This window comes from Harpia harpyja, chromosome 11 (assembly GCF_026419915.1).
Source record: "Harpia harpyja isolate bHarHar1 chromosome 11, bHarHar1 primary haplotype, whole genome shotgun sequence".
NCBI classification, from domain to species: Eukaryota; Metazoa; Chordata; class Aves; order Accipitriformes; family Accipitridae; genus Harpia; species Harpia harpyja.
This window is the reverse complement of record NC_068950.1, coordinates 591,534-619,230: the sequence shown is the minus strand read 5'-3', so window position 1 is coordinate 619,230 and position 27,697 is coordinate 591,534. Positions and strand designations below refer to the sequence as shown.

Sequence of the window (27,697 nt, the reverse complement as noted above, 5' to 3'; positions counted from 1 at the left end):
TAACTATTTTAATATACACAGTAAATCAGCTTTCCTAGGAACTATGAAGACAGCTGATAAACTGATTTTTGCCATTAGAATGTATGATCTCATATGCTGAAGATTTTTTTTTTTTAAATATTATTCAGCATGATGAGCAACTTGTTAAAAGAAGCAGAGCAATCTGAACTGCATCCTGGACTGCAAAAATTAATTGTAAGATACACGATTTTTATGGGTTTTTTAGATGAAAACAACACTGAGACGCCACTTTTTCAGTGTGTAAAAAAACCAGACATGTGACTACGCCTAATTCTCACCAGACTAGTGTTCCGAGGCAAAAAGCGAGGAGGCACTAATTTGGGCTTCCCGTACTTAAGGCTCTGGGAAAACAAACTGCTTACTCGGAGGCCTTTAGAAATATTTTAACGACTGCGCTCTAGATGAAACAAAAATCAGATCACTAAAAAAATAGGCCACACAAGACAAGAGAAATATGAAGACCTCACTTCTGACAGAGTTGCCTTGATAAAACATCAGTTTTAAGGCAAACACTTCTGAAGCGAGACACCAGACAAGGTGGTGATCAAAGAGAAATCAGTGCTGCCCAAGATAAAAGAGTCGCGCTCCAGAAAAACGAGACAAGTCAAACAGTCGCGGAGGGAAGTTTCATCTCGAAGGAGTTCAGAAGTGGACAATAGAAAGAGGAGGGAGCACGAGAACAGCTCTGTTCCGCCGCTGCAGCTTTACCTACGCCTCTCAGGTAACACTGCAATGGAAACCGGCCTTCAAGCGAGCCTCCCGCCGTGCCCGGGAGCGTTACAGCTCCTTGGAAACTGATGCAAAACTTGCGCTGACCGAAAAACTGCTCACAAAAGAAAATCCAGCCAGAAACACCCCCCCCCACCCCCTCCCGCACCCCACCCCCCCCGCTTGCGAAAGCGCCAGACAATAGGAGCAAGGCCCCGGCGTGAATCAGCTGCCAGCCCCGGCTGCGCCCCCCCCCCCCCCCCCCCCCCGCCAGGTGCGCCCGCTCCCGGTACGCCGTTTCCCCCCCCTCCCGCGCGGGGCCGGGCCGCCACGGAGGCGCGCCGTGCTGCTTACACCACCCCCCCCCGCCCCAGCCGCACGCCCACGCGGCGCTCGCAGCCGGCCGGGCCCCCCGCGAGGGACGTTCCCCCCCCCCCCCCGCGCCCAAACCCCGCGGGGACGAGGCGGACCCCCCCCGGAGCGGACAACCCCCCCCCACCCCCCCGGCAGGCGGCGGCTCCCCCCGGGCGGAGCGCAAGCACGAGGCGGGGGCGGCGGCGGGAGCGCGCGCGGGGGACGGTCCGCACGAGGCGCCGCGTCGGGGCGGCGGCCGCGGAGCAGGGGCCACCCCCGCTTCCCCCCCCCCCCCCCGCCTCCGCCGCGGCGAGGGACTCCGGGAGCGCGGCCCGCACAGCAGACCCCCCTCCGCTCCCGCACCGCCGGCGACCGCCGCCCCCCCCCCCCCTTCCCGCCTCGCCTCCGCCGAGCGGCCCGGCCGCCCCCTCGGCGCCCCCCCTCAGGTAACGCCCCAGCCCCCGGCGCGGGTCCCGGACCTCGGCCGCCTTCTCCCCCTTCTCCGCACCCCGGGAAGGGTCCGGCAACGCTGCGCCCCGGCCCCCGGCACGACGCCGCCCGTGCCGAGGCCCGGGCCGGCGGGGACTCACCCGTCCATTGCACACGGAGGAGACCCGTCGGGAACGGAGTGGAGGCGCCGGAATAGCAGGAACGAACCCAACCGCTCCGTGTTATAGACTCACAAAATGGCGGCGCCGCCCGGCCCGCCTCACCCGCGCCAACGCCCCATTGGCTATCGGAGATGTCATCTTGATAGCAGGGGCGGGGATCGCCCGCCTCCGAGGGTTGGCGCCCTGGCGCCCCTCACGAAGCCTATTGGCTGTAGGCGGGTGAGGGGCGGTGCAAAGCGGCGGTGCGCGGCGCGATTCGGTAGGCGAAGGGAGAGGGCTGGGAGGAGCCATCTTGAGAGCGGGAAGGATGCCGAAATGCCACACGGATCCACCATCTTGATTGGGGGCAGGGCATGGGAGAACCGCGCTGGGCGCCATCTTTAATACGGGCAAGGGCCCCAGCGTGCACATTGTGTTGTCACCCGCAGCGCGGGCCGGGGCCTGCGGGAGCGGCCCAACCGACGCCGCCATGTTGGCTACGGGCAGGGAAGCCGCGCACTCCTTTCCGTTGCCATCTCGAGTAAGGGAGAGCGGGCGCCTCGCCGAAATTAGGTTAATGATTTAGCACTGCCAGTCTGGGGACTTTTAATGGCGCTAGACAGCACTTAAAAGTTTTATTTAAGATACAGGATAAAGTCTGTTTAGTTGCAGTTAATGTCTTAAGGATAAAGATTACCCAGTGGGTGAGAGAGAGACAGAGAGAGAACTTGTGAGGTAAGACGTAACACCTACCTGCTCTGCTCAGGCATCAGGGTAATATTTTTCCTAAGTTACAGTCCTGACACCGTTTGCTGGCCAAAACAGCTCTTCTTCCAGTCAGGTGGACCTCAGTGGTTAATTAGATAAGCTTGTTTCACTCTTAATGTGTGTCATTGCCTGTAGGTCTAACTTCTGCAGAGATACAGGTAAAACCCACAGATTTCCTATCTTTGGGGATTTTCAAACCTCTAGAAGATTCCCTTTTCAGGTGCTGGGCCATCTAATTTAGTAAATTTAAACCTACTACAGTGGGCTTAATTGTGTTAGATACTTTCTGTGGCTCCCTTCAAAATGACTGTCAAGCTTGTTCATGTGCCACAAGATGAAGGCCCCTAAAAAAAATAAGGGAGAAGTGGGCGTCTGTCTGGTTCCCGCTGTAAATGGTGCCAGTGCATTTGGTTTGTTCCTGTGCGGGAACAGGCACACGAGGACCAGGATCCTGGTGGAGGCCAAGCAGATCTTTCAGTCATCCTCCTGTCTACCAGGACATTGCTGGTTCCTCTCCACTAACATCACTCTGTAAAGCAGTTTGCTTCCATAGATGAAATGCTGCGTGTCTCTGTTTAAATATAGACAATATTTGCTCACTGGGAATTCTACTAGCAATTACTCATTTTCTTTGCCTCACTTGTCATAACCCTATCCGTTGACTGCAGCACAAGAATTAATTGTCCCAGACCTCGCTACAAGTCCCTTGTGTAGCATTAAATCAAATATCAAATGTCCAGTCCACATTGATCTTGGCTTCATTAGCTGCAACCCTGTTTTGAGAGTTTCTAGGCAACATAATACTGGTCGTACAGTGGAAAGGATCCTTCGTACCACACCAGCCCACCCACTTTTGAGATTTTTGTGAAAACATTTGTACAATTCTGCCAATCCGTCTCTATTGTCAGTGATAAACAGTAAAACACTTAATATAGTTAAGTGCCACCGATGGAAGCACCTGAGCTGTAACACAGCCGTGTCAGGGGTACATATGTGAAGGTTTAGAGAAAGATTTTTAAAATACTGTGCAAATGAAATTCAGAGTCTTATCCTTGGGCAGTGTTTCTGCTTAATGTCAGGTAGCTTTGACAGGTACAGACATGCATTTTATATTCTCATTTCTTTCTGAAGCATACACTAGACACATGAATATGGAAAAAAAAAAGTTAAAAGTGAAACCATCTATTATTTTCTCCTACACACGTATTACTGGGTGAGTTCCTATGGCCAGATGCTTTATTTTCTCAGAGCGTGGGGCAATGCTCAGGTATTTTGGTGGCCAGGACCAGACATCAACTTACTGCCTCACTATTGTCACCATTTGTGAAATGCAGGAGCTTTTTCATTGACCTTGGATCTCACCAAGAGCTGGTAGCTCTAATTTCCGTATCTTTGATTTATTGGGCTCACCGGCCATTTGGCTCTTGTTCCAGCAGTGAAGTTTAAAATGGAGAAAAAGTATGTACTTACCTATTGCTACAGGCGACTAAAGGCCCCATCTGAAACCAAAGTTATTTTACTAGGTACTGCATATGAAAGGCTCAGCTTTTGCCATAGATAAGAGATTTACAACTTAGATGAGGCAAAGAATGGGAAAATGATGGGATTATGCGATCCACTTTAGAGTTGCTGAGCTGAGAGCCAGAGAGATAAAGTGATTTGATCAAAGCAGAGCAGGAATTTTACTCCCATCTCACAAGCCACAATGCATTTTCTTGAACTACGCCTGTTTTAAGCTCTGTTTCCCATGGAGGTGTTTCACTTCATTTTCCCTTCAGAATAATCTGGTTTATATACTCTAAGAAATCCCTTCATATTAGAGGATGGTATGGAGACAGAATCACTCCTTTTTTTTTTTTTTTTTTTTTTTTAATATTGGGTATTTCACTTGACTTGTAAAGACGTGTACCCTAAAGAAAGGTACCCTGAACATGATGCAGAGACTTCAAAAAAAATCATTAATGTTAGATACTGATCACTAGTAAGAACAATATCTGATTTTCTAGTGGCTATTGACATTTGTTTATTGCATGTACAGATATCCCAGCTGCTTTTCAGATATCTTTGGAAAAACAAACACAGGTGGATGCCATCAAAGAATTATTACTTTTCAAAGACCACTCCTGTGCAATTGTGGTCTAACTTGAAAGACTCTTAGGGTTCGTGCAAGCTCGCTCACATTTTCCATAGTTCCAGCAGAAATGCTGATTGTGCAACATTTTATCAGACCTTTTCCTGTAATATTAACAGAATTTGTTAGACAGCATCTTTTCAGATAATATGGTAGCAAACTGACTAGCGATACTGTTGGGTAATACACAGTCTTTCTCTGGGCCAAACAGGAAAATGCATTTAAGAACAAAATAATACTTTATAAAAAAAAACAGCTGGAGCAGGACCTGCCTCTGTATATCTTTTTGTTTGTTTTGAAAAAGAAACCCACATGAAAATGGTCATGTGAAAAAAAAGAGGATGGAGAAGGGAAAAAATATGAATCAGCTTCTTTTGTACAACCCAGCAAAATGGTCCCACCCTCCCCTGGGCTCCAGTTACTCGCTAGAAAGGCCTTGGCGGGGCACACCCAGGTTTTTCTCTTTTTAAGCCCTTCCTGCCTATGTTATCTCTGTGAATTTAAATTACCGTGCAGGGAAGAAAAACTCTCTGAAACAAAAAAAGACCTTTTTCCTGCCTTTTTTCCTTTGTATTTTTAAAATAGCTCTGAAGCCTGTACTACATTCACAGGACACTTCTCTATATAACTATGTTCCTTTGCAAACTAGCAAAGTTTTTTTCCCCTTCTCCTTCCTCTTCCACCCAACGTTTCTACCAGTGACTTGAAAACAAGAACCCTCCTAAAATATAGTCTGTGTTCAGGAACCCAAACTACTGTGCATAAGGGTATATCCTAGATAAGGTTTTTAATGACAAATGTTTTCCTGCAAGTTCCCCCTCCTCCCCCATTATTCACAGTACCCTGCAAGGTCCTAAACCAGGAAACTCTTTCATATATAACTTTGCTACCAGTATAGTCCCAAAGAAACTTTGGGGGCAGGGGGTGTTTCAGATACTTTTGCGTCTTTTTGTTGCTTTTATTTATTTTAAACCCCTTTCAATTAACATGGCTGTTTTGTTTAAAAGAGTATTTGCAGCTTTAGCAACATCTTAGGATGCCAGAACATTCTTTTGTGCATCATTCATGATGCCACATCACAGCTCTGGAAATGGTTAGTCTAGAGCTAGCAGAGAAGGAGCAAACCCACTGCTGCATTTATCAGTCCAACAAAAAGACGCATATGGCTTCTGATCAGTCAGTTCACACATGACTCAAAACTACTGAGAGCACAGGTATCTTCTCACTCAGCTCATACCTAAGGGAACGCGAAAGAAGAGGGACCAGAAGTGTCACAGGTAGAAGTCATAAGCTACACAGCTGGGGTTACTGGAGGAAGAGGTGTGGGTACATGGAGGATTGCTGGAGAGCTGGCTATGTTAATTTCTTAACTGCAGGTGTGTGGTTTTTCAAGCAGTATACATCATTAGCAAGGGGAGTATTTTTTCCACCAGTCCATAAGAGTTTGGCTGCATAAAGTATTATCAAAAAGTACACCAATTGGTAATTGATAAATTAATTAGTTTGGAATCGAGCTTAATATAGCTTTAGTATTAAATAGCAGTAAATGCTTCAAGCCAGTTTACAAATTCCCTAAGCTAGATTTTTATGACAGCTGTGCCACCACAGCAATTTGAGGCCTCCCCTTCCAGGGACAAGATGAAAAGCACTTTGCAGGCAAATGTATCTGCACTTGGAACTTTTATTAGTGTTGCCATTGCACATTCTGATTTCACCTTTTAACAGGACTGCCAAACTATCTACAGGTATTTTTCGTGGTGCAAGCAGTTGTATCAACTTAAAATTTTAAGTGTAATCACAACAGCTCATATTTTATGTTTCTTTCCTTCTTTCTAATCTGTGTCAAAATGCGAGATACATCTGTATGCCTTGTTCTGTTATCAGTCCATGTTATCTCAGAACTTCCCCGTCTTCGCTGCTCCTCCGGGATGCTTTTGGGTGACTCATTTCCTGTGAAGGATGAACCAGCCATTTCCTGGCTATTCAACACAGGACTTTTTTTTTCTCTTCCAGTCTGTGTTGGAGTGATGTGGATTAATCTATGGTTTGATTATACCCCCTGCAACTTACACCAGAACTGCAACTCTTCACTGCAGCCTTCTAAGATAATAAAAATGTCAGCATGTGTTGCTTAGGGATCGTGGCTTGCCCCTGCTTACCTGGGCCATAGGCTCTGTGATTTTGGGCTGTGGAATTAAAATAATTACAGTGAAACAGATTTAACAGTGCCATCCTTCCAGTCACTGCAGCCCAGTTCTTCTCTTAATTCAACCCATTTCAGCTCATAATAAATGGAATGTTAAAAAAGCACCATAGGGCAAAGATACTGATCTTACAACATATATCTAAGCCCAGAAATTTTGAATTAGCTAATAAGTACTACCAAGATTGCATATTGGCATTTGAGAAATCCAGGTAATACCCATATTGGTTTTTTTGTGTTAGACACAGGTTACTAGAAGACTGGGTCAGTTTCTGTATTGATTCTGTGCCCATAATTCAAGCTTTTTCCTCCAACTGGATTTCCAGTTTCCTGAGTTACTATTTATTCATACTTCACATGATGGTTCTAACTGTTGTGTACAGCTTGCTTCAACAACGCCACCAAGTTAAAAGGTTGTCTGACCATTGTAATGCCAGCCTGAGGTATCACAACTCTTTTGAGCAGCTTTTCACTGCTTTTTTAAAAATTTTTCTTTTAATCTTATTTCATCACTTCATTAGAATATTTAGATTTTCATTAGCCTGTCATACATCTGTAATGTTTGGGAAGAAAACCCACACAATAGGGATACTGCTTCTTGAGTCTGAATGTAGCACATGTTGTAGGGATGATCACTGAATAATTCATATCCTTAATGATTTATTCATGCCCAAAAGCTGGATACCTCCTCTGTGACTTTCCATTATCTCAAAGAGAATGCAAGTTCCTATTCAACTATACTCATCTTAGGAGTGCCAGTAGCAGCCCCTGTATTGGCACACGAAGCAGGCTGTCTGAGGCAAATAGAGCAGGTGTGCGTTAGAAACCACTCCTGTATGATGTTTCTGAAACATTTCTGCACAACAACAAATGGGAAACTTGCCATTCCAATGCCATATATATCACCCTTGACACAGAAACTAAAATGTAGTTCTTTTTTCTTTTGCAAATTCTTGAGAAAGGAAGGTGGGCGAGCAAGTACATTAAGCTCTTTTCCATTGGTAGACACGTAAAGTGAGATGCTGCGGTCACGGTGCAGGATGTTCTGAACATGGAAAACAGACAAACAGGCCATGACTCCATGATTTGATACCGTAGAGCTGATCTTATTCTCCACAAGAAATTTCAGTTTTATTTTCCATTGAAAAGTTACAGATTCTAAGACATACAAACATAGCAAGATTGTTTCCTACCCTGTCAGGAAACCTTGCAGGAAAGCCTGGACAAATAGCAGCAGTTCAGACTAATCTCTTTCCTGTCTAATGTGGGTTATCAAAAAATATGCCTTTGGTAAAAGTTTGTAAGACCACAACCTGAGTCTCCTGACCTAGGTAAAGATTTTGCAAGACATTCAAATTCCATCTGTCTAGAAAGTATGAAAGATGATTCTGTGTTTCAGCAAAGTCTCCAGACCCACAGGCAACACTACCCCTAGCTGGCTGGTATGAAATTTCCTAATTGTTTATCCTGTAATCCTGACTTCTTTTGTCCTTGGAATAGGCTCTACATCAGCATAATTAAAAATGTCAAACACGCTTGAGAAGCTCTCCAAGTTGCTAAAAATGAATGTGAATTTCCTTCCCGCAGCCTCTCTTCATCTTTCCCTTACTCTGGCCTCAGCTTTACAAAGTGGTCTGTTTCCAGCCCTTCAGCATAGTTTGCATTCCACTGCCAAGAATGAACAGTTATTTATACAAACAGCCATCCTTACAAGCACATCTCCCGGTGCTATCCTAGGGCAGGGAAATAAACATAATTTCTGTTCTCTTCTGTAGCTGCAGTTCTACGTTTCTTTTTTCTTTATTCAGGAGCATTTTTTGCAATGAAAGATTAGTGCAGTTCAGTCGCTTTCCCGTGCTACAAATCTGCTCAGAAATGGACTGAAATGCTCTTTCATTTCCTTACAATGATTTTATTTTATTACCCTCTAATGATGGTGCCAGTTTCCTGATAAACCACTTAGGGGGTCTTGATGGCTCAGCAGCAGGTTTTCAAAGAGGTCTCACTCACACTAGAACCTCGAGGGCTGTGCGTAACTCACAGAAACCCTGGTGCCTGTTTCCCTCAAAAGCACACCAGTGACCTGGTTTTCCGAAGTCCGTTATCTGTCTGCTGTGTTATACTAATTCTTCGAGCCCCGCAGCTGACATTGTAAGAGAGATCAATGGTAAATGAAACAGCAGCTACCAGGTGAGCAGCACTGTAACAGACTAATGTGGATGGGGAGCCTTGAAGCTCATGCATTATTTCTAAAGCTTCTCCATCACTCACCTGTCAGGCTGAGGTATTGTTCACTGAAATGCTAGCTCATCACCTATGTCCTCTGTCCTCAGGTTGTCTCCCATTGCGTCTGCTATCTAAATGGATATTGCACAGATGCTAGATGACTCCAGACAGGGGAATTTCATAGTCTGAGCACAGTTCATTTAAATGAAAAAAGGGGCCCTAAAAGAGATAGAGATACACATGCAGAGCATCTAGAGAGCTCCATTAGATGTGTATGTCTGCACGCTGCTTGCTCTCTTACTGTAAGCACGTCCGATTTTGCTGCGTGCGAGCCAGCTTCCATTTCTCAGTTGATATAATTGTTTGTAGCTAAGAGTAATATTTAGATTGGTAACGTTTACAATTGCCTCCACCAGCAAATAAGATAAAGTGGGTTTGTTCGAAACACTCTTACTTGCATTTCTAAAGCAACCTTCTAAGAATCGAAGCATTTAAGTAGTTTCTGAAGGATCCAGGGGAATGCTTTTTTAAAAAATTACAGCAAGATGGTATTTAAAATATAGTCCCAACGCTATCTTTTTAGGAAGAAAACACAAACAGCTTCTTTAGCTACATTGCCAAACCAAAGTCAATGAACTACTGCAAATGAATGAATTAGGAATTTCTATTGACTACTTTCCGTGAATCATTACTGAGTATTTTATGGATCTTACTGCTTTCTTAGTAAGCTTACTGTTGCAAAGTTTGCAAAGATATATTTACTTTTGCCTCAGTATAAGGTGTCAATATTTTTCTTCTTTACTGTGATGCACAATGAAGGGCTGATGTCCTTTAAGAATATCCCCGTAATATGCCCAGGTATGTACTCGGGTCTAAATAGATATTGCTATGTTCTGGAAGAGGAGCATAATTGCAATTAGGCCTTGTGCTGATTAGCTCATACAGTATCATTACAACTAATATACAGCAGGAGAGAAAAACCTCATCTTGAACACGCAGCTGGCAACATACCACTACCTCCTCCTCACTAGGCTTCCATTCACAGCAGGATTTATTCTGATCTTGCAGGTTAAAGTATGCATGCCTGGAGCACACCAAAATGTATGCTTAATGGATTCTTCACATGTCTTTTTTGAAAGTATTTTTCATTAAATTATATCAGCAAGTGTACTGGTAGAAATTTCAGCAACATTTGAAGAGGTGTCCTATAATCTAAAGGTATATATGCACACACGGAGACATATATAAGTACATATGTGTATATAGCACAATATTGGCCATGTATATTCCTCTGTATTTGAGCATGCAACACCCTGATTAGTGCACTAATTCCTCTGGAGATATGGGAGAAACAAGTGACCCCAAAATGGCATGAAGTAGCACAAGGACAGAAACACAGAGGCGTACCAGCTCTATTTTGGAACTGGCAAAATTGTGCTCCCTCTCCCCCTTCCCGAATACTTCTTTTTGATGTTATGCATGCAGCTTATAGGCACTTCAGCAGCGCAGCTGAATTAAAGTCCTTGTTTCCGCATTGATTCAAGAACAAATATGTCCAAATACATCTGAAAAAGTAAGAGGACTGACACACCAAACCACTGTGTGCCTGCCATGAGGCCCGCATTGTCATACAGGCTAATAAAGACATCATTTTCCCAGGGCTTCAGCTCTATTAAACACAAAGCTCCAAATGATTTCCTACTTGGATCAAAGATGTGTTTGTTCCAGTGCCACTTAAGTTTAAAAGGCAATACTGGGAATGAATGAAATCTCCCCAGCGGCAGCTGCTGAGGTTCAATTGGTTTGTCAGTGCCATAATTATGCAGCGGACGTCTTCTGTTTGCTGGCCCATATGTTCCTGAAGGATGTTATGCAATGGAAACAGTGCAGGGAAGCCTTGCTCCCAAAGTTAAGGGGCTTTTGCTTTTGTCATATGAAGACTTGCTTATGTTTCAGATGGTGAAAACGTTAAGAAATCTCACGTTCTGATTTCAGACTTAAAACCGGAGTTGCTCTTATTTTATCAAACTAGATGGCAGTGTATGAGAAGAAACAGTGGCCTACATCCAGTATCCTAGAACTGGTGTTTTAATACTGAGACTGGCCACTTTTAAATATTATTTATATAGTTACAGCTGGCCTCTGAAAGTGAGTGCGCCCCTCGGCTAACGTAAGGAGCTGTCAGTGTGATCAGTAGCAGGGTTTGGTGTGACCCTTGGTGCTAAGAATAAATGTGGCTTCCTGTCCAGCCAGCCACTGCTGCGCAGCCCATCCACCTCTTCCCCACAGCACTTCTTATATCTGTAGGTTAGGGTCTGGATGCTGATGAGAAATGTCTGCTCATTAAATAGCTATCTCCTTGTCTAGTAGGCTATACACCAAATCTTCTGTGTAACAGACATGAGTGTGTATTAAGAACTCCAGAGTATTAAATTAGGCATTAAAAGAACATTAAGACATGAACCTGCAAAATGTGAAGTCAGGGAGAATTGAGAGCACTTGAGGTCTCAGTTGCCAAAGGAACAAAAGAAACACAATATCCTTTAGAATGTTTAATATTTAATTTGGTAAGATGCTCAGATGCTAGGGCAGCAAATGCAGAGGGCGATGACAGAGAGCACTGTGCGAGGGGTGCTTTATCTCAGCCATGGGGCCTTAATGGGTGCACCAAAACACACAGGCACAAAAGGCTCCTTGTTTGCAGAACTGCCAGTTTTATGCACAGCTACCTGGTCTGCACACACACCATGCATTTGCTAAACACCATTTAATTCATACGTGTTCTTGTTAAAAACACAGCATCAACATCGTACAAGAGAAACTCGTAATGACTGGGCTAGTTAGAAAGGGAAGAACCAGTGGCAGGCACATCTTAAATGCTGGAGATCTGCCGCTGATCGACTCCCTGCTATTCGTATACTGCAAGCACCGACAGCCAACAGGATGATTTTCAGGAACCGAAACAGTCTTCTTACAGAGCTAAGTTTAATTCAGAGGGGCATCTTTAGCTAAATTTTCTTGCTTTAAGGTCAGGCCTTAACAAAAATATGTAACTGATACTTCATTTATTGACAAGATACTTTATTTCATACTGCGAGTTGACCAGTTACTTCTGCAACAACTAGAAGTCCGCTAGCAAGATTCTTCCCTCTTCAGCTTTGTCATGAGGACTTAAGTACACATGTGGTCACCAAAGGAACAAAAAGGATTTTATGTAAACAGAGCAGCAGGGCTGTGGCTGTGACCCAGTCCTCTAATAGCCAGGCCTGCGTTCCAAAAAGCTTGGCCGTGCACAGCTAGCTATTTTGAGGTACCCGTTTAGGCTTCAGGGAGCCAGCAGCCTAGGTGATTTTCTAAAGCATTCACTGATGCCTCATTCGTGTGAGAGCATCTGCTGGAAGATCCAGTAAGAGGCAGCTGGGTTTGCAGTGCAGGCTTGGAGAAAGTTTCCAAAGTGTATTTTCGTAAGTGCCTTTTGTGCGTGTGGGGCAATTTCAGCTGAGAACTCCAGATCCAAACCCACCCGTTGGCTCAAGTTTTGCTTGAATCTAGAGTGGGCTTAATTGTTTACTCTTGCTCACACTTCGGAAAGTGTGTTATCACTGCTGTAGGACGAGGGTTGGCAACCTCTTACAGATACTATGCCAGAGTGTATTTTTCTTTTCCAAATTAGCAGATAGGTGTGCCAATGCTGGGCTTTGCTGCCTCTCCAAGAGGCAAGATGCCATCCATCTGTGGTATTTTTCATCTGTGAGGCTCTCAGCTCCTGCTGAATGCAGCACTCAAGAAGTGGGCGACAGAAACTGGGAGCCACTGCCTCTTACTGGTGCCTCTGCAGACACTGCCGATCCCAGCTACTGCCTCAAGCATGCCATTCAGAACCTATAAAAATTGAGTGCAGACTCAGCTCTCAGGGCAGAGAACTTTTGCTTATTGCTTCCATCCCACGCAAGGGATCTTCGGGTTGCTTTAAGATCACTTTCCTAAATAACTAATACCTTCTCTCTCCCTTCTTTCCTAGGCTTCCCTGTCCTCTAGGTGCTAGTGAGATTCAGTGAGATTCTTGTCCTTCTGCAGACTGCTGTGCTCCGTGGCAGCCTTCCCAAAGTATCTTGTGTGACCTTGGAGGAGGTAAGGGAGAGAGTGGCACTTCAAAACAGGGACAATAGTAGAAAATTACATAGGAGCAAAGGCTCCAAAGGTGGGAAGCCTGCAAGGCTCCCAAATGTCCTGTCAGCATCGCCAGATATCATGAGCTAATGAATTTTTCTGTGGCCAAAAACCTTGGGTGCTGCTTGGTAAGAGTTGTTTTGTGAGGGAGAAGCACCTTTCCTTTACATGGGCACCGCACCCTGGGTTTGCCTGCGCTCTCCCCGTGCCAGCTGTGGGCATCTGCATCGGCCTGAGTGACCCCAGCAGAGACTGTAAGAAGTAATCCCACAGAGAGGGAACTTGCCCTTCTCTGGAAGTTCCTTGTTTACCAGCGAAGTTATTTCTTCTACCTCCAGGAGCCATTTCCCATCATTCTCAGCAAACCTTCATAAACACTTGAGATGTAAAAATGAGAGCTAGCTCTTTGCCTGTTGCTAGCGCGACTGACTTCTACATACACCCCCAGACTGAGTCACCACAGATTTAAAGTGCCTCTAAAAAGGTGAAATCCTCAAGCCTGGGAATGAGTTGAGGTGTCAGTTGTTAAAATTGTTCTGTATTGTAAAAAAGTAGGTTACTACATCTCATTGTGAACAATTACAGCTAATTACAAGTCACAGATTCACCACAAATACTATTTAATAACAAATTTCTACCACACTTCATCCAGAGTGTGTTATGAAGTTAACACATTACCTCTGGTTTGTGGATAGGTAACACGTGATGCAGAACAGAAGGAAAGAGTGTTTTGGCTCAGATCAAACAAAGAGGAATGGACGCTAGGCCCCGACTCACAGTTCAGTGGTTGAAACTTCGGATGATGTGTCCTCCAGCTTACAGCACTGGTTATTTTAGTTTAGTTTAGCCAATGGTAGAAAAAATAGTGCGTGCCACATTGTGATTTTAGTTAAACTTTAAAAGGCTGCTCAGAAATACGTAAAACTGCAATAAACACTTTGACAATAAACTTAAACAAGTGAGATTTGCAACTTCCCCTTAGCAAACTCCCAAATGGGATGTTAATTTTTGCTATTTGATATACAAAGAATTCCATCGACAGAACAGAAATCGAAAGAACCAAAGACACAGGAACGCCCTTATCCCCGCTGCGAGGACTGCAAATGGAGAAGTTTCTGTACTTGGCTGAGGTGACGTTACCGGTCAGCATTTTTAGGTTGTATTTTTAGCAGTAAGATAGCAAGTTTCCCCTAGAGTTGGCACATTGAGAGGTCAGTACGTCTACTTTGGGAGCTTTGTGCTAAATTTTGCCGTTCTTTTTCGCTGGAGCTCCAGGTGCGAAGTTCTGTGGCAGGAATAAGGGGTTGCGTGGGGATGCTGCCTTCACCCTCCGCGCCAGCGTAAGGGACCTCGACCCCTGCACCAGCACTAATTCTTACGGCCCCGCCAAGGAACGCGGGGGTGGGAAGGGCGAGCCCCCGCGGCGGGGCGGGGCCGGGGCGGGGCCTGGGCCCGGGGCGGGGCCCGGGGCGGGGCGGGCGCGCGTGGCCGGCGGCCGAGCACCCTCTGCCGGGGAGCGGGCGGCGACAGCCGTAGGAAAGAGAAACGGGAACAGAACCCAGGTTTTGCGTCGTTCCCGGTTTATTTTTGAGCCTGTTGCAGTCAAACCCCACGAAACTGCGAGGGCTAAAAGGGGTTTTTATCGGAGGAGATGATGATGCTGTCCCATGACTGGCAAAGCTTGTGCTTTATGAGAAATACCACAAACGGCAAGAGAAGCAATTAAAAGAGTAGCAAATGCTCCTGCAAGTGCCCGCTTGCCAACAGACATCTTCTTCCATTAATTAAGTGAAAGAAGATCATTTTAATACAAATGGCTGCTGGGGAGCAAAGTAAGTTCCCACAGTCAGTTCCATGCCAATACAATTACATACTCATCCATAGCGCAGGACTGAAAATAAAAAATACCAGGAAAAGTAAAACAGCCTGCATGTAGAATTATTAGGGAAAATAGTGGGCTGCTCTCCCCTGGCGGCACTAATCCTAAGTGTGAAGCTGCTCACAAACGGCAGCGTTAACAGGGTAACTAACACAATCATTATTGACGACATAGCATTTTCTGCCAAAGTAACAGATTTGCCCTTCACTAATTTCAGCTTTCCCACTTCTTCCTGGGGAAATACAATATTAGGTCCTATTTATAGAAGTTCATAGTTTAAAATTAATTTTTTCCTTTACTACAGCTGTTTTCAGTGGTTGATTACTGTTTGTTGGACTAGGCAATCCTTTGCCAGCTGGCCGCAGCTTTTATTAGGTCTTTTAAGAAGACTTGATTTAGAGCTCACAGTTACGTTACAAGGACAGCAGCTCTGTAATGCAGACCCTCAAGAAAAGAGATAATTAGGACTCATGAAAAAAATTGCGTCCGATTCTTTGAACAAAAATGCCCTTGTTTAAGGAATGTGGTGCTGTAGGCTAATATTTAACAGCAGTCTCCTCTTGCTCAGAGCTGGTGCATGCAATTAGACCCTGCCCTCCATCAGATATACTGGATATTATTTTCTGGGAGCATCTCTCAAAATGGAGGAATGCCACCCTGTAGCAAGTACAGAATGTATCTTGGGGATTGTATTTCTGCAAGTAGGGCAGGAGGTACTGGTGGAAGGACGTGGTGAAGCAGAAAGAGCTGAAGAGGTGCTGAGAAGGCTCTTGTACAGGGGAGGGGGATGAGAGAAACAAACATTGCGGAGAACAGGAAGAACGATGTGCTGGGAAATGATTAATCCACCCCAAAGGCCTTTGCTAAGAAGTGGTGGGACAAGCTCAATGATTTTTGGCAGCCATGAGCTCCTTCTGCTCCGCTCTCAACTCCCGTCTTGCAACCAGATGTGTTTAAGTACAATTTCATCCCACTCCTGTGCCAGACACCACATCCCCCCACCAGTGTCCTTCACTCCATTCCTGGCAGCTCTCTGACAATACACCCCCTCCTATATGTGTATTTTACGGCTGTCCCATGTCCCTCCACCCCCAGTAAGTGTTTCTCAAGTGAGCGGGAGCACACAATCCGTGCTGGGGGAGGGGAGTGGGAGTCAAGTTTAAGAACTGCTGTTCTGTATCCTGTTGTTTTCCTACTGGGATTGTTCCAGTTTCCTGCACTGTCTTATCTGGAGCTGAAAAGCCAAACCTCTCATATTTACTTGCTTTGTGTGTGCCTCAGGTTTCTAATCTGCAAAAGAGGCATTATAAGACTTAAGAGAAACATAGCTAGGACTATTACAGGGTGGAGGGACAGGAACAAAGTGGTTAAAGGGCTTTCAATGCGTATACAATTAGTTTCTTTATTTAGTTATCCTGCTTGCACAAGCCTGTGTATGTCACAGAGAACATCAGAGAACCATCAGCATACCATAAATGCTGCACAGAGTCCACTGAAAAGTAAAGAGAGTAGGATTCAGATGTTTACATTCTCAGGTGATTCCAGGTACCTGTGTTTGACAGACCTTACAAGAGAATCATTTTCAGAAAGTGCTGAGTATGGTTTTATCTCCCCCAAGGGCTCGAACTAGACATACGAAAGTCTCAGAATAAGCATTTCCATGCTTTTCGTCAGCCTTGAGTTTTAAGAGCTCCACTGAAATGCTGTAGACTTCTTTGAAATTACTTGGCCACATTTTCTTGAATACAGAGGTAAAATAAGCATATACAGTGCTGACGGCTTGAAAGCTTACTATGTAGACCAGGCACATGAGAAAGCAAAATCTTGTAGATTTCTTTTTTTTTTTAAACTTTTTTCCTCTAGTGAGCATGAATTCACTTAACTATAGTTATATTAGTGCACTAAATTCCCTATGGGTTAAAAAAATTAAAAGAAAACATTTACCATACAGCTTTGGAATGTCCTGTTTTTCTGCACAAAGGTGTGGGTCCTGCATACACAGTGTCCATTATCAGATGGGAGCCTCTCCTGGAAAGATAATTAAAACACTGTATCACTCACAGCCATGCAGATGCTGAACCAGACACAAGGTTTCAAAACAAAACTCAACCCCCAAACTCCAACGCCAGAACCCTCCCCCATAGGGATCCTGGTTTTGCTGGAAACAGGTAAAAATTGTGGCAATGATCAAGATGGATTTTTATTAATTGAAGAGATGAGAAGCATGTCAGTTCAGCCTTTGTGGGTAAATACATATTTCATTTTTTTTCCCCTCAGTTGTAACTGTAAATTCAGACTCATTCCACTTGACAATTTCTTTGGAGGTACTCTCAACTGATGTAAATATGAGAGCAGGAATAGGCTGAAAAAGGATCCTTAGTTGATTACCAGAGCCTTTATTTGGAACTAAATATCAAGAGAAAAAAGGCGCTTTTTTTTTTTCCAAAGAGATCAGGAAAAGGAAGACATGTGCTTGGAGATAAGGAAAGATAAAAGCACTCCATTTAAAGTCACCAGTGATAGAAATCAAGATGTTCATCTGCCAAGTCAGTAATTTCATGGCCTTATGACCATGCAGAGCTTCCGTTTCTGTTACCTTTTCCCACACTAACTGTAAGCACCAAATTATTGGCATGAAAGTTCCTTTTGGCTTGTCCAAGCAGCTCAGCCCTTTAGGGAGGAATTACACAGGCTGAACATAAAACTCTCTGACTTCAGAAGGGAAAAACGGTTCTCCCTTAAGTTTACAATCAGCTTTCTGAGGCACAGCAGGGCCCTGGAATAGGCTGCAAATTCCCTGTCCTTGGAAGGTTTGAAGACAGGTTAGACAAACACCTCTCAGGAGAAGTTTGGGCAGAGCTCATTTTTCTGTGAGGAATCAGGACAGCTGAAATGGCCATTTGAGGTGACTTCCAACCCTGTTTTCTATGATTCATTAGGAGTGAGATCACAGTGACAGTAGATCCTACAAAATGCCTAGATTAACAGGGGTCAAGAGCTCAAAGTGCATTTGCTGCTTTAGAACAGGGGGTTTGGTCTGTTCTTTTGTTTAAAGCAAGCAGTGGATTTCAGTAAAAAATTCTTTGAAAATCCTAGCTTTGCATGTTTCACAAGCTAGCATACGCAAACAGCAAAGCATTCTAGGCTAAAATTATCCTTACTATCATTAGAAAGCCATAAGGAACATATGGATTAATACTAGCATATCAGAGCTGTACTGCCATGTAGCATTTTCACCCCCAAACAGGAATGGTTCCGATGCCTACTGTTTATTCACCATTGGGAAGCACAACTGACACACTGCGATAGATTTGACCTGTGCTTTTCTCTTTGAAAGGGACATTTAGTTCCCTGACCTATGTCCTGAGGTTAGAGAGGGCTCTTCTTGTATGCTTCACTTTTGTTTGTTTCCTTTCCTCTTTGGGTTGTGCTTTGCCTAACTACCAAACACTCAGTCATTGTTCTACTGGTGTTTGCATTGTAGTCATTGCCCCTGCCTCGCTCAGGCGGTGGACAGGCTCCCTTGTGCTGGCCAGCGTGGAAGCCCACACCACTTCCACGGCTCCCCCCCTCCCGGCCCCTTCCTGCTTGGAACAACTAAACTTTTGCCCGAAGATTTTGCATGCTTACTCATTTAGGCTTTGCATCCAGCAAACCATGTTTAGCTTTAGCATCAGCGGATCAAAGCATTCACTTAAAGTTAAGCAGGTGGGTAAGCGCCTGGCCAGCTGCAGCCTCAGAGCTCAGCCGCCTGCGACTGCCACCCCTCAGTGTCCGCAAGTTTGGAATTGACAGAGCAGGGCACCTGTAAACACACTTACAGAGGGCTCCTCCTCGGTGCAGGAGCTTGGCCAAGAGGCATTTCATGATCACTGGCTTTTGTTTGGGTTTGGTTGGTCTCAACCCCGCTCTGGGGGTCCCTGCTGCTGGATGGTGAGGATGGGGGTACAGGAAGGGGGAAGGCAGCGGTCCCCTCCCACAGCCAGCCAGGTTCCTTTGGGTGCCCATAGGCCTCAGGCCGGCCCTGCTGGCAGCGAGGGGGTTTGGGTTAGGGCAGGTGGCCTCGGGGAACCCCAGATGACCCTGTCCTGGTGCCAGGTGGGAGAGGGAGAGGGTAAGGGCCTTCCACCGCACCGTTTCCACATCCCTACCTCATGTCAGAGACGCTGGCCAAGCCCTGCGGCAGCCAGCACACTTCACCCTGCACATGGGGCTGGCAGCCACCCCTGGGCAGCCTGGCCAGTCACACTCTCACTGCTCTTCCTCCAGGCAGGGCTCCTCAGCCTCACCAGGGTCCCTCCTTGCCCTGCCGCATCGCACAGAGCTGGTAAGCACGGCCGGTGGAGGTAGGGCACTAAAGGCACCAGGCATAGCCTCTGCCTCGGATGTTGGTGCACAACAGGGCTTCTGCAGTACGGCAGTTTCCTGCCTGTGCACTGTCAGGCTTTCCCTCAGTTTAACTAGCATACTCATGAAATAAATCCCTGCAGACAAATGCCGCATTCACGGATTACAGAGCAGCCCTACATCTGTCAGCCGGGATGGGCTTCTCTTGTCTTCCGCAGCTTGCACGGAGAATAGGAGTGTGCGGAGCAGGAGACCTGGAGGCTCGAGCTCACGCACCCAGCGAGGACGCGTGCTCACGGTGTGCTGGGCTGTCCGCACGTGCATGCTCACCTTCAAAGCCAACAAGGGCCTGTTCTCACTGGGAAACTGCGTCACATTTAGGCCAGAGCTGCTCAAAGAACCAGTTTAGACAAGATTCCTGCATCCAGTGTTTTCAGTCTGGCATCTTTTACCACCACTAAATGCAAAGCTTTTAATTAATAATAGACTAAGATGCCTGGAGCAAAGACTGCCATTCTGAACTGTAAATGCATGCGGTATCAGTCACATAGCATCATAAGGCTTCTTGGCTCTCTTGCAATATGTATGTTGAGGGTAAGTTATGTGACCAATTGTACTCTAACTTGTTACACAGAAATGATGATGACTTTCTAGACTACTACATGGAACATTTCAGAACAGATGGGAGAATTTCAGATTTAGTCTCTAGTAAATGTAAGTTACATATGTAGATAATTCTTTAGTTAGGGAACTACCTCTTCTTTTTACTATTTGAAAAGTCAGATAATGTCAGAATCTGAACTAGCTTCACTTATTTCTGGTACTTCCGTTTCTGCAGTTCACTCCATTTGGAGAAGTAAAGACTGCTAACCACAGCCTGTGTTCGAAGGGCCAGTGCTAAACGGAACATCTTGCAGAGTCTGGTTTTTAAAATTCTGTTTTCAATATTTATATTGTGTTTCAACTTTGGTACACTGTAGAGGCTAATCCTGCAAATATTTACACAAGTCAAGCTTTCTATATATATATAGGTCATTCAAGCTCAATGGGAGCTTACCTTAACGAAGGCACATGTTCTGCAGAAGCATTTATTTTCAACTGAGCATTGAAAAATTTAGTTTCATGTGCTAGCCAGATATATTAAAAAAAAATATATACACACACACAGATATAGACACACAGACATATGACGATTATTTTAGGTTCTGAGAGAGAAGGAAAGAATACTCAAACAGTCACTTACCGATCTCCACCTGAGAAGGCTCAGTGAGACAGAAAGCAGCATGGTGAGTATTCTTTAACAGCTTAAATGATACCGTAGACAATTGTTTCTAACAGAATCAATTATAGCATTAGAAATTGTAGATTTTTTTAAAAAACAAGTTTTAGATATGTGTATGCAAGGTCTGGTTTTTAGTTTCTGAAAAGCATCCCACAAACAACTTCTTCATATATCCAATTTCCCTTTGAGGCAAGTAGTGCTGCCATTTTGACAGATGAAAGAAGTATGAGCCCTGTTGGCCATGGGGAAGTGGGAGACTGAGAAGCTGATTCCTAACACTTTCCCTTGTTATTTTCCATACATGAGTACAGAATTGTCCATGGGTCCAAGCATGCTGAGATCACAGGACTCCAACTTGCAAACAGAGCACTACACTTCAGCAAGTTACCCTTCCATTAGCTGAGCTGTGGTCGCTGCTTGGGTGGTTCAGTGAGAGTGTTAATCTCAGTTATGCTGTGGATTTAGAACACTCACGTGAACAGCTGCTGTGGCTCAGCTGAAGTATGATAAATTCTTAAGCTGAGCTACTTGATCAGGACTCAGAGCTCATAGGTATGCATAAATTATATCCAGAATAAACTCATCATTCTGGGACCGTGCCCACAAACTACCTTCCAGGTCTTCAAAGTGGACAAATTCATTTATTTTAAAGAATGAACAAATTGTAGAACAGTGATTCCTCTCATGATTCTTTAAAAAAAAAAAAATTATTGCTCTATTGAGATGGGGCTAGAAACAGTCCCCAGGACTGCTATTTTGTGCACATCCTCTTTCACTTAAGTTATCTCCAAAACATTTTTACAGAATGAGAGCATCGGTGACGGAAGGTGCAGTGATGCCATTTCACTTCGCATGGATCTCTCCAATCTTGTGACCTGGGCACACGCTCATGGGACCATATGCAGTTCAATCCCAGCCTTGGAAATTGTGCAGAACATGGGTCATCCTAGCAAGGACAATTCTGTTCTGTGGATATGTGGACTTGGACATGCGTATCACTGGCAGTGTAGAAAATTATACATCAGAAGCACAGAAGAGAATGAAGCTGGAGAAAAGAGAAAGAGGCTAGTATCTTCTGAGGCTTCATCAAGGGAAGCTAGTTTAGATGAAAAGAGGTTCAGGATGACCCCGTCTTTTGAGAGGGCTAAAGCAGACGCTGTTAGCACAGGGTCTTGTAGCAGATCTCCAGGGGTCACTCAGCAGAAAGACAACACAGTCTACATAATATATAATGAACCATCACCCAGAGAAAATAAAAAAAATAGCAAATCCATAAAATCAGGCTTTGCAGCAAAACAGCATTTGTCAATATCTGGTGGTGAAGTCAAAACTGACAGACATAAGGTGAAGCTAGAAAGCAATGAAGATCTACAGATCATCTCTGATGAAGAACAGTGTATATCAAATGAAGACAACGACCAAGGAGACAGAATCAACCAGAATATTCTGTCAGAATCACCAAATAAAGGTGTAACTGCTGAGGTAGATTTGCAAATGCATCACGGTCAAAAGATGGCATTTAACAGGCTGAGGGCTGCCCAAACATCTGGCTTTGCCCCTGCAGGAAAGCCACCCCTAACTCTTGCCTGCATTCTAAAATCCCCCATCAGCAATCAAGAGAGCCTAGACAGCAGCTTCTTGAGGTTAGGTCCTCTTAATCCTGCAGGGTCCACAACTGAAACTTCTAGAGCAAGAAACTCCTCTGGGTCAGCAATACCAAAAGAATATTTAAAATCTGTTCCTGTCTCCAACATTGAGGCAAAGGCCCAACTTGAGTCACCCGCCTCTGTGACATTCTTTGAGTTTGAAGCCACTGTAGATGTCCAGCAGCAACTCCAGCTGAGCCCTCCTGAGCATGGCACACCAGAAATAGGCTTAAGTGGGAACATTACTGAAAACTCTATTGAGGAGAGTAAACCGTCAGGATCTGGGCATGCACCTCATCTTTCAGCCTCATTGAGTCCAGAGAGCAAGAATGCAGACCATCCACCCGCATCTTCAAGCAAAAGTAAGAGAGTCTGCAGTTTTATTCTGGAGGGCTTTGTGGGTGCGTGGGTGCATTCTATTAATCACTTTCCCAAAATATTAAAGGGGGGTGAGTTCATATAGCTGCCAAAATCGGTACTGTAGCATCTAAGTAAGTGCCTCTGATTTGGGGCACTCTTGTTTCTACTAAAAGGGACTAAAAAGGTTCTTACCTTAGCAGTCAGCACTTCAATAGATAACGCTGTTCACTGAGGTACCCAACCGTGTACTTGGCTGTGGCCCAACTACCTTAACTACCCAGTTTGAATACTTTGGTCTTTCATTTTACTTAGTATCACCACGTAGTATGTTGGCTGTACTTAAGAGAGAGTCCCTGTGAGAAACTGGAGCCAGAGATGGGAACTCGGGTCTCAAGAGAAGAAAACAAGAGGAAGTAACTTTTAAAGCAGTGAAACAGAGAAATTGTGGCTGAAACTCTGGCCGCACCAAAGTCAATGGCAAAAATCCCAGAGATTGCAATGGGAGCAAAGTTTCAATCCTGCATATTAAATTACATGAGCTAAACAAATTGATTTAGTACTTTTAAGAATTTTAAGATTTTCATACACAATGTCTTTAGAATCCTACCGGAGTAGGGAGAGTTATAATTGCTCAAACATTAACTTGCAAGATACACTGCTTACTAGGGAACTTTCAATACCAAGGTTAAGCCACACACAAAGCACGGCAATTTTAAATTATTCCATATCACAAGAATATGCTGTTTGACAAAGATTTTAGAAGCCTAGCTTGCGGCTGTCTTACTCCTGCTGTAAAACAGACACCGTCTGCACAAGAAGAACAGCTGACATACAGTGTGTGGATATCATCAAAATTATGCTAGTCTTCTACAAGTAGTGGGGAAGCCATCAATGAAATAGATTTAATTAATTTAATAAATGATCATATTTTAGGATAGATGTGTGTAATACACTGGAGCCTTAATGCTAGGTACATATATATTATTTAATCCAATGATTAAACACCTCAAATAAAATGTAAATGGCCAGGTTTTCAAAGATGTTATAGTAAAGCCACAAAATTTGCATCTATAATGATTTGAGTGCCTGCAGGTGCTTTTTCACATTAATTCCAAGTAAGCTGCTGTCTAGTCAGTTCTATGTTTTTGTCTGCTAGTATCTAGGTGTAAACATCGAGGCAAATTTTAAAAATTTAATTCTTTTCCATCCAGTGGCTTAATGCCTTGGCTCCATCTAACTTGAGAAGCAGCCCCCAACAGCATGTGTTTCACTTCTGCACGCTCAGTACGAGGATCCCATTGCATGTTCCCCAAAACCTGTCCCAGTCCAGCCCCATGGCCTTGTCCATGGCAGGCCAGGCATCCAGCCTGGCAGAGCTGCTGTGGCACTGCCCTGTGGCCACACAGGATGCTTCCCGACTGACCGCATCTCCAGAACTCCTCCCGAGCTGCAGGGCAGGGCTGTAACTACCCTGCCTCCCATCCCACCCCCAGTACCTGTCCCACTGCACCAGATGCTTATACCTATTTCTCTGCTGAAATAATGACCCATCTCAACTAGCTGTAGCATTAAAGAGCAGCAGCCTGCTGCAGGTTTCTGCAGTGCAAGGCACTGGGCAGTGTCCTTCGAAAGAAAAGAGGTTACTGAAACAGTATTCTGGGTTTTGTCTGTAACTCAAGGGTGTATGCTTAAAGCACCACTAGTATTCCCAAATAGACTTGGGGGTTACAGACATTTGTATTCCTTATGTAGCCACAACTGGTCAAACTGGCACAGTTGTTTTTTGTGAACATTATTTGACTATTTTTGTAACTGACAACATGTATCATCAGAAGGGACTGGGAATTCAACTGGGAATGTCTGTGTAGTAGCCGTTTCTGCCAAGATAAATGGCTTATGGCTCAAGCGAGGCCTCTGCATGTATTGATTTACAAGCCATTCAGCTCTTCACATAGAGCAGTCAGTAACAAAGCAAGCAAAAAACCCAAAACAGCGGCACAGGAATCAGTAGACTCCACCTCAGTCCAGCCATAACATTTTAAGATGATAACTAAGCATGTACAAAATAACTTGGTGCAAGAAGGGGAATCTCTAGATGTTGGCTCTAGAACCCTTTTCAATCTACCCCTCTTCAGTCCTGGAAAAGTCACAGGCGAGCAGATGGAGCTTTTCAGCAATCCAAAGAATTAATTTCTCATGCTACATCGAACTAGGTAGATGTGGTATTGCCATAGCAACTTGAGAGAGAACCCAACTGGAATCCTGGCAATCCTTTTTATAAAAAAACCAAACAAACAAAAAAACCCACCCCAAAACAAAACAAAAAAACCCAACCACTTTTACTCATTTTTTTTGTTCTTCCTTACTATCCACCCCTAACTTTTGGTTAATGTTTTTATTTCATAGGGAGAGCTCTTTTGCTCTGAAGAGATTTTTGTAAAGACAAACACTTTGAAATGTATTTTGCATAATACCTTGTACAACACTTTGAACATACGAAATGGAAGCTACTTAGTCCTGAGGCAGATCACAAGATCCATGTACAGGCCAGCTCCCATTTATTTTAACGGAGCAGAGTCTGGCCCCTGCAGTCACCATAAAATACACGCCAGAGTAGCTGCAAGTCCATTCAGGGTTGCTTGGGCTTCATAGCCAGCACTGCAGGCTCAGGACTGCAGCCACTGGTTACATGGCCGGTCCCCCAAGTCTGGTCCTACGAGCATGCTCAGAGTCAACTCCAAAATCGGCCAGGGGGAAATTCAATGTCAAACCAAACCACCAGTGACAGGTCCAGTCTCCAGTCCTGTACTACTGTCTGAGAAGGCCCACAGAACTTGCACCAGTGCTTTCCATATGTGCACCCCACAGTGACATTCAGTGATTAAATCTCATTAGGAACGCATTCTCTCCCATTTAAACATAATTAAAAAAGAAAGAATATCTTAAATTTACCTACATGGTAGTAGGCAGATTCACCAGCCAAGCAAGAAAGAGCAAGAAAGGGGACAGGCCTTTCCCTATCTAGGCTGGCGCTGTCAGGTGGTGGTGGTGGTGGTGGCTGGCTTGTTGAGAGCACAGACCTAAACCAAAGCTTTAAAGGAAGGGGTTTGTAAAAGTCCCACAACCTCTGAATTACTTTTAGAAAGAAGGTGAACGTTATTCTGCATCTCCTTATATTTCACTGATCTCCTTGTAAGTTCTTGCTGTCCACAAAGCTGTGCCTTATCTTTTAGGTGCGTTGAAGAAGTGGGAGAAGAAGAGAAACTGTAATACCGGCGATACAAAAGTCTTCAGAGACTGGCTGCTTTTACATTGCCCTTCCGAAACGCGCGAGATCTATAAGCTGCCACCAGAAGACCTCGATAATTACCTGGCCTCGTTCTACTCTTCTGCAAAGAGACAGAATGGCACAGATTTTTCTGCCAGATCTTTGCACTTCTTTCAGAGCAGCATAGAGAGGTACCTCAAGGATCACAACTACAAGTACAGCGTGGTTAAAGGGTTGGAATTCAGAGCGTCTCAGGAAGCCTTGAAACTAAAGCATCAGCACCTATCTCAAAAAGAGAGAGAAGGAGAGTGGAGTATTTTGGAGAACCTGACAGATGAAGATGTGGAAAGTCTTTGTAAGAAGGGACTTCTAAGTAAGATGCACCCTCAGGGCTTTTTGCACCTCATGTTCACAAATATCATTAGGGGGTTTGGGGCAAGTACACACAGTCAGAGCCATAATCTGTACTGGGGACAGCTTGTGCTCAAAAAGAACGAGGGAGAGCTGGAGTACTTGGAGTGGAAGGATGATCTGAATGCAGAGGTAAATACAAGGGAATCGGGTCCACGTCTCTTTGCCAAGCCTGACAATCCAGATAACTGTCCAGTCGCAGATTATAAGGAGTATGCTAAGAGGAGGCCGCTGGATATGCTTCATGACTACGATCCACTTTATCTAACGCCCAAGCCTCTGTGCTCCATATGGGACCAAATATGGTACTGTAGAAAGTCACTGACAAAAGCCAAAATGGAAAAGATCTTGAAAGTTATTATCCAGCAAGTCAAAGGACCTGTAAAGAAATCCAAGAAATAAAGGTATCCATTTAGTTTCTGCTGTGCCACTTTTTGGTAGGAGCATGTTTCAAAGTAGTCTTTGAAAGGTTTAAGTGGCAATATTTAGTATAGGTTGAGGAGAACATCCTTCTCTTCAGTTTCACCTTAGAACATAAGTAATCCACAAATTTGCATCACCTTAGTGTTCAGGTTAAGTGAAAAACTTCTATTGTTCTTTGTATTGATGGAATTGATAGTTCAGTAAGTTAAATAAATATGAGAATCTTAGGTTTCACGTTTGTAAAACAAGTTAATATTCTACTATATTATTAATGACATGATGAAATAGCCAATGTTAACATGGAGAGGGCTCGGTAGCTGAATAGCTTGGCTAGGAGTTTAAGCTGCACTCATGTTCAGGGGAGCTGGACACGTACACAGCATTTAGTCTATAGTATAAGCCTATTGAAAAAAGTAACACAAGTTAGTTCTGGGATGGAAGGAGAACGGTGAAATGCTGTGTTTGCCAACTGCTAATCCATATCTCATGGGAATGCTTTCAACAAGGTTTATGTCACTTTTCTTAGTGAAAGATTTGTAGATTTAAGAAGTTGTGATTGGGTTTTAAAAAGTTATGTAAAATGGCTGACAGCGTTGAAAGGTTTTATGGTAAGTGTTTTCCCCAGAGTGCTAAATATAGCTACATAAATACACTTTGGGAGATGTAGTCAACTTTTTTCAGCTGTTCAAGTACTATTCAGTCAATATGTTGTCTTATGGTCCAGTCAAGTTATTGGGTTGCATTATTGACATAACCTAATAAAAGAAGAATTACTCAATCCTGTTTGTCTGGTCTGTTTGTTCTGCAGAGATGAAGCCAGTAACCCCAGACTAGCAGGTAACGGTTTCCTGAAACGCCAGCGTGTTCACTTCTCATGCCTGGGTTTCTCCTGCTCTGAGCCCGTCACTAT

General features: G+C 44.4%; 2 protein-coding genes and 1 long non-coding RNA gene across 5 annotated transcripts in view; 1 reads left to right on the top strand and 2 right to left on the bottom strand.

Moving 5' to 3' along the window:
* PTBP1 (polypyrimidine tract binding protein 1) overlaps positions 1 to 1,822 on the bottom strand; it is a 31,490-nt gene extending 29,668 nt beyond the window's left edge. The window contains exon 1 of one of the 3 annotated variants that reach the window (XM_052800709.1): positions 1,674 to 1,822. Coding sequence is in view for 2 of the 3 variants with exons in the window: in XM_052800708.1 (XP_052656668.1) it covers positions 1,674 to 1,681 (8 nt within the window). In the remaining variant the exon portion in view is untranslated. The remainder of the gene's footprint in view (positions 1 to 1,673) is intronic. The other 2 variants (XM_052800708.1, XM_052800707.1) reach the window with 2 other exon arrangements.
* Positions 1,823 to 2,346: 524 nt separating this feature from the next.
* On the top strand, positions 2,347 to 27,565 carry LOC128148036 (uncharacterized protein KIAA1958-like). The gene is made up of 4 exons (XM_052801417.1): positions 2,347 to 2,408; positions 13,023 to 13,132; positions 21,484 to 22,687; positions 25,919 to 27,565. Exons 3-4 carry the CDS (start codon positions 21,532 to 21,534, stop codon positions 26,764 to 26,766), a joined length of 2,004 nt encoding a protein of 667 aa, XP_052657377.1. The 5' UTR covers positions 2,347 to 2,408; positions 13,023 to 13,132; positions 21,484 to 21,531; the 3' UTR covers positions 26,767 to 27,565.
* Positions 13,033 to 20,714, bottom strand: LOC128148041 (uncharacterized). Its single transcript, XR_008237164.1, has 3 exons — positions 20,641 to 20,714; positions 16,995 to 17,078; positions 13,033 to 13,122 (listed from the first exon to the last, which is right to left on the bottom strand). It is a non-coding gene; the product is annotated as an uncharacterized LOC128148041 (long non-coding RNA).
* Positions 27,566 to 27,697: the final 132 nt, after the last annotated feature.